Raw genomic sequence first — 14,270 nt, forward strand, 5'->3', positions numbered from 1 at the left:
GTATGATAAAAATGGTATCATCAATGAGCAGGATGAGATGTAAGTCTAGGAACGGGTGGAGGTGGGAAAATGTAATGAAGGCAAATTGGTAGACCTCAAACATCTTAATTCTTCTGTCTTCTGCATGAGAAACAAAAGAGCATGTCTGTCTCGTGCAGTTGTCTATAGCATAGAAAATTTACCATGTGCAACAGAAAGATTTAAAAGCATTAGATATTTTTTTTTCATTTTTTTAACATCACACCCTGTGGACAGTCCTACCCTACCACAGCTAGTCCTCTTCCCCATCCCTAATTCTGGTATTTCAGGATTAGCAGAATTTTCAAAGCTTACAAGCTTTGAAATCTGCTCCAAAACAAGATGAAATATCCATTTAAATGCATGACAGCAGAGGCTTTAACTTATTCAAAGATATTTCCCATTTGGAGTGCAGAAACAGTTCTGAGAGTTTGCAAAATTTTGATTGACCCCCAAATGCTTTTAATAGAAGAAAACATTTGCTTCCTAAAACAACTTTGGCTGCCAGTTACCTATGTCAGATGCATGCCCTTCTGTTTGCCTGCCTACCCACTCGCTCCCCTGCTCTGCAGCATGTTGCAGGAGATGCTCTGCCATGCCTAAAAGCCATGACTGGGCCTGTCGCTGCCATGGTCTGCAGGAGGCTCCAAGTGAGCTTGGGAACCAGCAGTGTAACACAGAGCACAACAGGGTTGTTGCTGTGCTCCCTCGGCGTGCAGAAAAGAGAGGTTTGGAGAGGTGGGTGCTTCCAAGTGGAACTTCTCACCCCCTAATTCTGGGCATTATCACCCCACTGCCTAATGGATGCTTTGAGGGGTCTGTCACAAGTTCTCTATGCAAGACAAATTGGCTGTAGAGAATGAATGATGATGCCCATTCTGTTTCATTATTTGCAGTAATATGCTCCATTTTTCAGGGTGGGGGTGGGGGTATGGAATTAGGGAAGGGGAGTTACTTATAGACTTGTTAATTACAGAGGGTTTTAGACCTTCATGGTGGTGAGAGCTGATAGAAATATAAGCCTGCCTTGTTTAGTGAGCTGCTCAACAGCAGAACTGTGCTGTAACACAGCTCTTTGAAGTCAGGTAGCTACACTGCGGTGTGTTTATCTCCTCCTGGGACAGTTTCAGAGTAGTGCCATCCTTGACTCCACTCCTTGACAGACCAGTACCCACACTGGTCTTTGCCATATACTGCTGAAGTCCTTCCCTCGCCTCCATGAAATCACAGAAATACAGGCACTGGGTTTTGTGAGACTTAAGCACACGCTAATGTTGCACTGAATATGGTGCTTAAAGGCAAGGTGTCTGGGGGTAGGGCTCGTTTCACCAGCCGTGATGTGCCTCCCTTCCAGGGAGCTGCCCGAGGGGAATCTTCCTTGAGTCTTCCTTGAGGAAGGATGGAAAGGAAGGGGTGTTCATTTGAAACGAGAATTCATGAATCCCTTTTTGGAGATGACCCTAAAACCAGCTTAGCCTGGGCACCTGACAGATATCTCAAGCAACACTGCTTTCTGTTCCCTCTGTTGTTTTTCAGGTTTTCCATCTGAAAAGGTATCGGTCTGTAACCTTTAAGCAACTCCACCGAGCGTTCTGTTCCATTGTAATCAGGTTCCCATTACGCTAGCCATACCCTTTGAGCTCATTTTCCTCTTAGAAATCGTGCAGTTCCTCAGACGTTGATGAAGCCTGCGCCACTGGCTGCAAGGAGCCAAGCACCATATCCCGAGCTCCTGGGACAGCATCCAGTTACCTGTCCACAAACTGAAGCACCAAGGGTCCTGCCACATCTGGAAGCTCTTGTCCTACAATTCTCAGTGGAAACAAAGCCCCGCTAATGTCTGAGTGTGTAGTCTATCAACGCTCTCAGTCCTTTCCCCGTTAAGCTCATTGTGACAGAGATGATAGCTCATTGCACCAAAGCCTGACCGTACGTTAATGTGTTTACTCAGGGGAAAGGTCTTTCGCTGAGACACAGGGTCTATTTGGAATCGAGCAGTGAGATAAATAATTGAGAGGAAGTGGCTGCAATGCTTTAATCGATAAGATTGCAGTAAAATTGAGTATTGAAAGGTCTTGTCTTCTTCCGTCCTGCCTAGTGCTGCTTCTGAATGTGGAGCAGAGCTCAGGACCAGGGCAGTATCACTTCCTGAGTGCCTTTATTCCTTTGATAGCGGGGACCACAGGGGCAGGCACACAGATGAGTTACGGTGCCTCATTCTGGCCATGGTCCCTGTCTATATGCTTTTAGCATATGGCAAATGCGAGAGTGTGGCTAGGCTTGAAACTGTTTCAGGGTAAACTAAACGAAGTGGTGTTGCTCGTTTGCCACAGGCAAAGACGTGCACACGTGCATTACCACAGCTCAGCTGGCCCACAGAAAGCTGTTAAGATACGCTAGCCTGAGCACATGTAGGAGCCCTTGGCATTGCAAAGGCTGTGATCAGACATCCTGATGGGTATATTTAGGCTTCTGGGAGGCAAACAAGCTCAGTACTTTTTAAAATCTGCTTTTAACGTTGACCCTATGGCTGCAGGTCTTTCCTGTAGCTGGAAGCAAGACGTTTGTTCCCTGTTCGATATGGTTTGTACGGGCTGGCCGTGGGGCAAGACGCAGCGGCGGCCCCGCGGGGTGATGTCTGCCTAACCTTTGCTTTTCTTTTCCTTCCGCAGCCCTTTTCAATCTAATTCCTGTGGGTCTTCGTGTGGTGGCAATCCAAGGGGTGAAGGCAGGTCTGTACGTTGCCATGAACGCTGAGGGATATCTCTACAGCTCGGTGAGTACCTGGCACCTTTGGGCTCCTGGGATGGTTTGGTTTTGTAGGGGGAGGGAGGAGACCCCACTGGGACTTGTAGCCAGCTTTTGTGAAAATGGTCACGTATCGGAAAGCATTTAAAAGCAGGAGTGGTGGGAGCTGCTGCAAAGCCATGCAATGTTCACTTTAAAGTGTCTCCACGGAGTGTCGTCGTAATATTTCCTGACCTGTGAAGATATACTTTGTGCTCCTTTGAGGAGTTACCTAATGTAGGTCGCGTTGTAGAGGAGGCTATACAGTTTGCTGGTTATATTCTGGTTCCCTGTTTGTGAAATGGGATGGAGTGAATGGAATTGCTTCTGAATTGCACCCGGAAACTGTTGGGGGTGGTGCCCCAATGGGTCATACTCTGCTTTTGACTGCAGTGTAAATCCACAGTAATACACTGACTTCATTAAAATGGTTCTGGACTATTCTGTTGGCAGAGTGCTTCACCAGAGCAGAATTACCCTGTATTTGTGTGGTCTTTTTAATGCACATAAAAGATAAGTGAGGCATTTTTTACTGACTAATTCCCCTATAACTTTCTTAGATGGCATGAAAGGGCATGAGGTTATTCATAAGATTCTCATTTGAAGTAAGTAATTGATTTTCACAGTGAATAATTGATTCAGTGATTTATTAAATATGGCAGCCCTTTGCCAGAATTTTTATGCTTCAAATAACTTTGCTCTGGTTCTACATAGTAAGAAGTGATAGTTAATAATACTCTGCTCATTTCTGTGGTTATGATATCTTTAAAACATATAGGCAAGATTTTAATCTCATCTCCATTTGTGTAAATTTACAGTATAATGATTCTGTTCTTGTCTCGGCATTTGCTGTGCTTTAAAAGCGTACGTGAGATCGGAGATAGGACCACCAAAAGGATGACTGTGTAGCGTGGGGCAGAAATGCCCATTTCCCTAACTTGTCTGCTGTGTGCCTTCCTATAAACCTTTGGACCCAAGGACATGCTGTACCATGTACTCAGCCAAAGCTGATGCTTATGCTAGCTCCTACAGTAAGAAGAGGCTGCGGGCTCACAGTACTAGCAGTGTTGGGTTTCCTTTTGTCATTATAATTCCAGTAAGCGCTACCTGCTGTCACATAAGGTGCAGCTTGAAAAAGGCACACCACTTGGTAGCTTGTAGCATAACAAAATGGTACCACCGAAACGCGTTACCACTTACGATATGCATAAGCACACCAGAATAGATCCACCGCTCTAGCTTTGATTTATGCCTCTGATAGCTGTCAGTTAATTTTGCTTTAGGTTTCCTTGTGGGTGTTCTGTGCAGCAAGCTCTTGGTGGCTGTATTTTGAGGTGCTTCCCCTGCAAGGTCACTGACAAGGGATCAAAATCTTTGCTATCATCATGATCCAAGTAGCTTGAGATAAAAAAGGCTGAGTTGCACCTGTGTTTCCTGACCCATATCATCCATCTGCATTCCTGGTCAGTTTTAAACCTCTCACATGGCTGGGATTTCCCCCTTTCCCATGGGAGGTAACAAAGCTCGCTCTCCCCAGCAGCTCCGGGTTGAAAATGGCAAGTCGATGTGTTAGTATGCCTGGCGAGATAGGTCTCAAAACTGGCTGCTTGTCAAAAAGAGACAGAGAGATCAATCTGGATCTCTGTGGATGCCAGACGCTTCCTGTTCTTTCATAGCCCAGTAAACATAAATGACTGCCTCTAAATAAATTACATTGGTTTACTAACAATGAAAATCTCCTTTTTTTTGTAAAGCTATCAAGTCCTAAAGGTAGGTAGATCGAGGTACTACCAAGTGTGGTGTGGTGCTGCATTATCAGGGTTGCTTCCCTGTAGGCACAGTGTCACAGGGGTCAGGACTGAAGTTTTGCCCTGTACCTGTGTAGTGCTGGGAACGAAGGGGTCCTGGCCCAGAACCGTGGCTCCTCGTGCCCCCAGTGCCCCTTACCTGAGCACTGCAGGACAGCAGCGTGTGGCATTAGAGCCACAGCCAGCCGGGGTGGGTCTTTTTCTAGCAGTGGGGGGTCAACATTTTCTGAACAAATAGTGCAAAGGAGAGAAAAGTGTGGGGCTCAGGCAAAAAGAAGAAATGGAGAGTTGGAAGCGTGATGTTTGACAGCTGAGATTAGAGACGATGAGGAGGAAAAGCTAGCTAGCACACGGCTAGCAGGTAGTGAGGCAAAGAAGACGGTAGGAGGGAAGTACCAAGAGATTTTGTTAGCAGGAGGACCACGTATCCAGGAAAGATATCTGCTATTTATATGAATTGTCCTAAAAGGCATCAAATCATACATGTATTGAAATGAAGGTGGTTTAATGGAGCCTGCTTATTCCCAGCAAATGTGCCTGACTTAAATGGGAGGGTTAATAAGGGATGTACCATGATGGCCAGTGTGGTTAGTGAAGTGAACCTCGTTGCATGCTATGGCTTGACAGCATTCAGCTCTGTCTGAACTAATAAGAGAGTAAAGCTGTTAATTTCATAAACATGATTTAAGGTTTCTGTTTGTAGTGAATGCTACTGGCCCATCCCTGCTCCAGGGAGATGGAGCTTCCTGGGCTGGCTTTTCTTCTTGTATTGACTGGTGGCTCTGTCTTACAACAGTAAATCGATAAATTCACTCTGCTTTGGAGCAGACCCCCAGGCAAGAAAGAAGAAAATTTGTGGATAAAGCCTGTTAGGAGCAGGGAGCACAGGTCAAACCCCTCATAGCACCAAAGACGGGATTAGACCAGGGTCCTATACAACAACTGGATGTGGCTCAGAAGATCTCAGCCTATCCAAGCAGACTCTTTTGGATGCTGCAGCTTTCCTTGTGGGGCCGGGATCCCACTCCAAGCCAACATTTGGCCTGGCTGTGTCAGTCTCGAAGGCTGTGCCGGGGAATTGCTTTGGCAGGACCTGACAACCTGCTCCTCTCTGGGGCGAGCAGGCCCCTGGCCACGCTGCCCGGACCTGGCTGCTGCTCACCCTGGAGGAGAAGGGGAACATTGTCCCCGTTCCCTTGCTTAGCAGACCCTGAACTACAGCTTTGCTCTGTCTCGGGCCAGCTTCCTTTGCTGTTGTGCTTGTACCTGCTTTGTCCCCAACCTTTTCTGAGGAATTTTTGAAAAATGGGTCAATATTCCCCATAGCTACTGTTCACTCACGCAGATCCACTGATAAATGAACTTTTTCTGCTGCTTGGCTGCCTCGCCTGCTGTCTGTCCCAGACTAGCCCTGCTAGGACTTGCTGTAACACCCTCAAGCCTGGGACTGCTTTCAGATAAAATGCAGCTGTCCAGGGAAACGGTTCTTTTTGTATTTTTTTTTCCTCCTTTTGAGCCCAGATAGTCTGTGTCTGTAGCTGAACACATCATCGCTGTGGGGTTTGGGTTTTTTTGGTGGTGTTTAATCTGCGTGTGCCAGCTGAGACCTTGGCTGACATCCTCTGCCCTGGATCAAACCAGAAGCTATTATCAGCCTGGTCTTGGAGATGGTTTGTGCCAGCTCCTTCTGAGTTTGGGCCAGTGTGCTCTTGAACGAATGCATTTAGAATAAGCAGCCCTTGGAAAAAGTCTTCCCAGTGCCAATCAGCACAAAAGCAGAGCTGAGTGGGGTTTCGAAAGCCAGACTCAACAAAAAAGCTCTTTGCAGAAACATGCAGTACCCTCCTAGACCAATGTGCTTGGCCACGTTGATATCTTTAACACTGAGTTTCCTCATTTATTCTATGTAGTTAGAGATGGGCAGGGACGGTGTGGGGTTGATTTGTTGCCTGAAGCCATCCCTAGATCCCCAGGCAGCTTTACAGGCCTAAATGCATTAGATGCCAAAGCTTGTTTGCTTGGGAAGCAGCTGTTTATGACTTTTGTGGGTTGTTTACTTACACTCGAGACCTGAGGTTTTTTCCAGACTAGCTTGCTTCTAACTCTGAGGTCTGCTGGGGAATTAGGTGCTGAGTAGGCAAGAAAACCACGTCTTGGTCTGAGGCACCTGGCTTCGCAGACAGCGGGATGCAAAAACACTGTCCTCACTGCGAGCTTGCAGAGTCATTGGTGATTTCCCATTGAGATCTGTTGTGGTATGGGGTGGCTGTAAATTCCCTGGTGGTGCACAAAGGTTTTTATCAGCACCTGGTTTTGGGAGCTAAGCAGCCCTCTTGAGGATCCCCTGTTAGCATTTGACACCAAAGCAGCAATATACAGAATGAATGAAGGGCAGGGTGTTACTTGTACTGCCTCAGCTCTTGGGAAGCTGAGACCAAAGGCTGGTTGTTGCAGAGGACAGGGAAACACAGAATAAAGAGGTACGTCCTGCTCCAGTGACTTTACAGCCTGATCGTAACAGAAGACACAGAACATGCTCTCCTGTCTACCTGTCTGGAGTTAATAGCTTCCCTACCAAATAAATTCCTGCTTTGGTGTAACCTTTCTACGTGGAGTCGAAGCTTTCCCTTCGCTCCTGGCTCCCAGCTTTCCAGCTTGGCTCTCCATCACCCCTGTTGCATCTCACAGGAGCGTAGGGAAAGGATCGCATGAAAAATACTTTTTCTGAGGCGCAAGCCTGGTTCTCCAGGAGCAGATGCTCATCATGGGCTTGTAGAGCCTCCCCAGACCCACCCAATCACTCCAAGTACACCAAAATTGCAGCTCTCTGTACAGTATGTATAATTCAGTGGTGCTGCAGCTGGGATGGGATTTGCCCCAAGTGCATACCGCTTCTCTTCTAAAATGTATTGCTCGCACATATTCCTTGTTGTTTAACTCTGAGTTCTAATTATTTTTGAAACGGCAAATCGTGATACATAATTTATTGGAAAGGCTGAAAAAACCTTAGCAGAGATATGGAATACAGAGGGAAAAAAATGGGTCGCTTACGAGGGCTCAGTATGGTTTTACAGTAAAAACCTGCGAGTTTGAAATGCTGAAACTAGAGCTTGAATCACTTCAAAGATTCCTGCTAATAAGGGAATGATTATGCACAATAAAAAAAAAAATCTAAACAGCACTGAAAAAAAAACAAGTCGTGTTAAGAGCTCAGTGTGTCTTTTCATTTTCCCTTTCTCTGCTTTTTTATTCTGCTCTATCATTTTGCATAATAAACATGTCTTGCATAATAATAAACAAGCATCTGGGGAAGTATGTATATTAACTGTATTTTTTAATCTGCTTGTGATGCTGTAACTATTTCACTACAACTCCTCTAGGGTTGCTGCACTCTTATTTACATCATTTCAAGGTCAGGGGCTGGAATCAAAAACGCTGCATTCTCTCCCCTAATAGGCTTGGGGTGTTAAACTGCTTCTACTGATGCCATTTCTTTAATTCCTGTTTGACCTCCAGTCCTGCTAGCCGATGGAGTCAGAAGTGCAGATATGGCAGGCAGGTATCCTGAGTATCTCCTTTGTGCAGACTTTGCGAGCGAGCAGGCTAGCTGGGGGGATTCCCTGGTTTCCATGCCTCATTAGGGAGCCAGGTCAGCAGAGACAGAAAAATGTCTCTAAAGGCAAAGCACAGCGAGAGCCCGATTTAATGTACTTTTAATTTCCCTCCAGAGCATCCACTCTTCTTCACTGGTGGTTTAAGGGGGCTCACTGAACGGAGGCATTAACTGGGAAAGCTCCTTCTGTCCCCAGGCTTAATTATAAGTATGGAGGGAGCGAAATGGAGGCGTGGGGCAAGCAGCTGTGCTGAGGAGAGCCAGCCCCTGGGAGGAGATTTCTGCCTTGCATCGAATGTTCCTAAAATACAGCTGATGAGTGCCCTGGCACAGCACCCTGGTAGCTTGGAAACTTGTAAACACAGCTATCAATAGCAAAGTGGTCACTTTTCCCCCTTTAGGTGCTTCCACCGTCATGGCTTGGCTGCCCCCTTCTCTCCAAAGCTTTCCTTGGGCCCTGGCAGTACAAGCTCCCTGTCCCCCGTGTGAGTGGTTGGGCGCAGGGGTTTTTCACGATGCTACAAGAGCAGACGTGGCCGTGTGATTGACATGTGCCAGAAACGGGTCTGACCTCACTTGGCAGGACCTCCTGGGCTGCTCGTCAGCCCCGGAGGGCTGGCAGGAGAGCTGGGGTGCTGTAGTACTGTGGCTTTGTGGGCACGTTTCCCACTTGGCACATTCCTGAGGGACCTGTGTCCCCAGGACATCCCTAGCACAGCACCACGGCGAGGCTCCCAGCGGGACGGTGCTGCTCTGCTCCTTGTCAGCGTCACAGGTGGATCGGGTCAGACCTGGGCTTCCTCTGTTCAAGCACGAGACTGTTTGGAGGCCATAATCAGTAACAGCAGGACATAATCCCTTGTTTTTGCTAGCTTATGTAAGAACAGTGCAAATTATAAAGAACGAGTGTGCTTCAATAACAAGTGCCTTCTCTGAGCCTGGGTTGCGCAGGACGTTTAGAAATGTGTTATGCTCCATGTAATGCCATCCAGAGGAGAGGGAATGGGACATTTCCCCTTGTAAGCAGTGGTCTCTCAGTATTGGGACGCATTACGAGCTTTTGCTGAAATTTCATTTTGGAAGAAAATCAGGGAAAAACACTCCAGTGGTGCTGACTCATCTCATTTTGACACTTCCCCAAAGAAATGTTACAGATTCCCATTTTGAAAGAACTTCAGAGTGTTTTATATTGCTTTACCGTTCCTAATAAAATCAGAACAAAATGTTGAGATTTTGGTGGAGCATTTTGATCCCACATGACTTCCTGCAAGTGTGAAAGGGGGAGGAGGGCAAAGCGCTGGTGGGGGGGATTGCTCCACATTGTAAGGGAGGCAAGATGAGGAATCTCAAAGATAAATTGCAGTCAGGGCTACCATCTTCTGCACAGCCTTCTTGCTGCTGATTTCCTTGAGTCCAGGCTTTAACCTTTGATCAGTAGGCAGGCAAGTCTTTGGAACAGGTCCCCAGCAGCAGTAGCATTGCATACAGCTTGCCCATTTTTCTCCCGTGCATGGTGTGCGATCAATTAACCACTGCAGGGGAAACAATAAGGTTGAAGCAGAACAGAGCGGTCGATGCAATCCGATCTTCAAGTCGGATTTTGGAAGGGAACTCTAGAAAATGTCTGGACGGAGAATCGGGCGGCGTGCAGGGAAGCCCTAGTTAGCAGAGGTGACTTGAGCGGAGCAGACTGAAGCAGCTCCTCCAGCTGCGGTGCACAGGGGATAACGCTGCCGCAGATGTGGACCGCTGGTGGCAGGGATGTCTGCATCGCTCTTGTGGATAACTGAGTCTTATAAGGATGAACCTGGGTAACCAGGGTTTTTGAGTAGTGTTTTGAGAAAGGATATTTTTTTCTGGATGGGCAGGGTAATGTTTTCCTCTGTAGGCAGACAGCATTCATTAAAACTCATGGGCCCAGGCTGCGGCTGGCGTTCCACCTCGCTGTGGATTTGGTGTGGCAGAAGGTCCCCAAGGGTTGCTCAGGGTTATGCTGTATTTGCTTCCCGAGTTGTATTTTCAATGTCCACTCATGACAGATGCTTTTACGTGCCTGTGGCACAGGCACCAGTCTGCAAGAAATTAAGCTGGGAACTGCCAGACTCGTTACATTCAGACCAACCCACCCTGTCAGGAGCTCGGGGTCCACAAAACAAACAGTTGTCTGCATTACGGTGTGTCAAAATGCAACAGTGTCAGGCCTGCTAAATGGAGCTGACAGGTCACGGGAAGAACTGCCTCGCTTTCCATCTCCTCCTGGGCAGCCTGCGGCTGCGGGGACCGAGCTGGGCAGGTAACTGCTCTGGCCCACCGTGGCTTCAATGGCAAGAGCAGCTCTGGGTTTTGTTGGTGCTGACACACTTCTCCAGCCCCCACGGTCGCTCTGGAGAGGTGATGGCAGCACAGTTCCCTTTCCTTGCCTTCCCTTTGCATCCTGCTGCCTGGGTGATGCAGGAGCAGCCAGGAACTGAGCTCTTCTCCCTGGGCTATTAATTTGCTTTGCCTCAAACTCGCCAGCTTGCTTTGCTTTTTTAATGCCATTTATCCTGTGTCTGTTTTGCCCATAAATAGGGACGTTGTCTCTTTTCCACAAGCAAAATCTCGACAAATCTCCAGCGTGTCAAAGGTGAGAGTGGGATTATTAACATTTTATTTTGTGGTGGAGGGAGGATAAATATTGTCCTTCCTGGCAGGTTTTGAGCGAGGACATGTTTGGCTGAGGTCAGGCGTGTGTTAATGAACTGATTCGAATCTCCTTTCTGATAGCACCAAAGTCAAATATAGAATGGATAAAACTAGTGAATGGCGTGCCTCTGCCAAACAGTGACTAATGGCTCTGGAGGCGAAGGCAGGAGATACGACAGTCATAGGCAGGCTGAAAAACCCAAGAAGAAACCTTACTGAGTGTGTGCATGTAATTAGAACTGGGAGCCAAGCGACAGAAAACTTTGTAAGTGGGGAACATGGCTGGATTGTAATGCGGTTTTCCAGGGAAAAGGAAGAGAAGTGCAAAATACTTGGGCTGTTTCAGACCGGGCTGGTTGGATCAGTGGGGAATGTAATGTGCTGCAGCAGAAGGGGTGGGGTGGGAGCCTGAACCATCCCTGGCTGTGCTGTGAAAACATACCGTCGTGACTTGGAAGGCAGAAATTATTTTCTCGAAGTCTCTGGATCATGGGAGCTGAGTTCAGGTCCCTTAGCTTTCTGTTGCCAAGTCCCAAGACGTAGGGCTGGCTCCTGGTGCCCACAGTGCATGGTGCAGTGCCACACTCTGCCAGGAGCCTCCTGAAGCTGGAGGAGCGAAGGTGCTCAGCCGGGGTTAGGAGCATGGCCGGGGGGCTGGGATGGGCTCAGCCAGGCGGTGGAAATGCTCCCGGGTGCTCGGCTGAAGCTGTGCTCCCAGCTCTTCCTTGCAGCAGGGATTTGGGCTCTGGGGATCACCCTCTGCTTTCGGCTGCATCTTCTGGCACCTCTCCTGAAAGCGCCGCTCCCCGCCGCAAGGAAAGCTCCCCATCCACCCGCTTTCTCTCTAAGCCAATTCCTCCGTGTAGCTGCGAGCGGGGTGGAAGGGATCTGTGTGTGCTGCCGGCAGCCCCTCGCTGCTGTGCTGTGTTGCGTGCTGGCGGCGTGCTCGGCTCTGCGGAGCGCGTGGGATGGCCACAGAGCGCTCCTTCCACGGCGCTTGCAAGCTGTGCAGCCTCCACGCTCACTGGTGGGGAGGAGCAGCGGGGCACCTTGCCCACAGCACTGCCCAGGGGCATCCTGGCGGCAGGCAGGATGCGACCCGCTCCCGTCCCTCCTGAACCAGGCCCGTGCATCTGGCCTCGGGGTGCCTGGTTCACCAAAGAGGCCCTGCAAGGGCTTTTCTGGGTGTGCTGGTGAGGGCTGAGCCCAGATCTGGCCCTGTGTCAGTGGTCAGGAGAACAGCAGTGAGCATCAAAGGCAGAGCCCGTCCTCTCCCCCCAGCTGGATCCGCTGACAAAGGATCTGACTTTGTTTTATAAATATTTCTGACCCTTGTGGAAGGCTCAACATGTAAGCCCTGAATAGAGGGAGCGGGTTTGTTTGTTTCTTTGTGTTTTGTTTTTTTTTAAATTTTTTTTTTTGGTTGTGTATTCCCGGGGTATTTAATTATATTATCCAACTTGTAAATTTTGAGGGGATGAATAAACTAAGTAGAATCTGGACTTAAAATAGCTTTTTAAAAATACTCTGCTGCAAAGCTTTTTCTTGTTATTTTTTTTCTCTGTAATGGTACAGGAGACTTGAGATCGGGGCAGACAGAATGTTGAGACATAGGATTAGGAGAAAATGAGAGATTTTGAAAATTCACATAGTAAAAGGCAAGCCATGGCCTATTTTTTGTCAAAAATAGGAGGAGAAAATCATGGCTTTGCTGAACACAGCCCAGACAAGATGGTTCAGAGCAGAGTTAGGAATCTGGAATCCTGTCTTGGTCCTTACGTTCCAAGCTAAAGTGAAGTTTCTCTGCTGCACCAGCACTCATCTTTAGACTTCCCAGGACTAGAAAACCAAGTAATCGCGGTTGCAATCATACCCATTAGTCCCTGTATGGTGTACCATTCCCCTTTCTGCCTGCAATTAGGCTACGTGTTTGATCTTTTATTCTTGTGACTAATTTCACTTACGGTTTTTCTGTTCTTTAGTTACATCATCCAAAGGCTTCTGCTGCTCACCTTGTTGCCTTCTTTGTTTTTCTTGTTCCTTAACCACTTTTCACTAATCTTCTGTCAGTGTGGTTTTGGACTACATGCTGAAAGGATTCATCTCGGTGGATGGACACTTGTAGGCCTTCCCTTTAGCTTTTGCAGGACTAAAAAGGGGATCTTTTTCCCCACTGACGCACTACTGATCCCATCCTATGATGAGTGGAGGGAAATGCACTCTGTGGAAAAGCCCAACAAGCCTTAAGACTTTTAAATTAAATTAATTATCCCTCTCTGACATTGATAAATATCCCTCCACACAAATCTTGGGTTAATCTGGTGTTTTGACACCTGAGCCATCAAGAAGGCAGTCAAGAGGCTATGAGAGTGTCCTGGCACCTCTGGCATACTGACAGCATCTGAGGTGCAGAGGTGTTGTGTTTGGGGAGCAATGGTAGGCTTTCATGTTGCTCTTTTTTTTTTTTGTAAATTATCTGAATCCCAGGAAGCTGGAATTATTTTGGTATTCAGAGCAATGTACTCTCCAATCCCCCAAATACATACCTCGGCATCAGCCCCATGCTAAAAGCCTTCCAAAATATGAACACCCTCTTGACATAAATAAGACATGGCATGAAGATGGTAAGTCTTCCTATCTCCTCACCGCTTTCCTCCTGAGAAGGCTGAAGGGTTGACTTGTCTTTTTAAGAAGCTTCCTTGGTCGGCTGCTCTGAAGGCTGCACATCGAATGCATTATTGATACCTGCGCGTGGGAGTTGCATGCACACATGCACACATTACAGCTTCCCAGATGCTGTCTGGAGCACTGCAGAGGAATTACTGCAGCTGGGCAGAGATTGTCTGCTTCTCTCTAAAGCCTCGAAGATAGAAATCAGCATGAATCTCCTGCATAGCCTTTTCTCTTCCACCATTAAATCATTGTAAGCGTGAAATAGAAGAGGGAGGAAAATACAGCCTTGGGGATTTTGAACAAGTCTGCTAGGTGAGGAGGCACTGAGAGAAGTGATGTCCAACTTTCTAGACATGTGCAAAATGAGCTGAGCAGCTGGCTTCAGGGTAATTCTGCCGTTCCCACAAGCACAGTCGCTGTGCTGGGCGATCACTTTCACCAGCAGGAATCTCTCCTAAGCAGGAGCTGAGAAGGGCAATTCTCTGCATCCCTGCCGCAGTGTTCAAGCCCCGCGTACTCATGCCAGGCATCGTGCTTCTTTAAAATGACTGTTTCCCGTTCCTGGTGGGTCGAGGAGCTGAACAGCAACCTCTGATGGGCAACCAGGTCAGAGAGGTGCAGTACCACTTCAGTGTGATGGGAGCACCACTCGGTGCTGTCAGCGTAACGCAGGGCCCAGCCTGCGG

The 14,270-nt window shown here is 47.9% G+C and overlaps 1 protein-coding gene across 7 annotated transcripts in view; it reads left to right on the forward strand.

The window, feature by feature from the left end:
• The window catches only part of FGF12 (fibroblast growth factor 12), a 227,566-nt gene that overhangs the window by 155,149 nt on the left and 58,147 nt on the right, over positions 1-14,270 (forward strand). For all 7 annotated transcript variants that reach the window (XM_083847787.1, XM_083847788.1, XM_083847785.1 and 4 more), the window contains one exon: positions 2,691-2,794. In XM_083847787.1, the coding sequence (XP_083703913.1) occupies positions 2,691-2,794 (104 nt within the window). The remainder of the gene's footprint in view (positions 1-2,690; positions 2,795-14,270) is intronic.

Source organism: Anser anser (assembly GCF_964211835.1).
Source record: "Anser anser genome assembly, chromosome: 9".
In the NCBI taxonomy this organism is placed as follows: Eukaryota; Metazoa; Chordata; class Aves; order Anseriformes; family Anatidae; genus Anser; species Anser anser.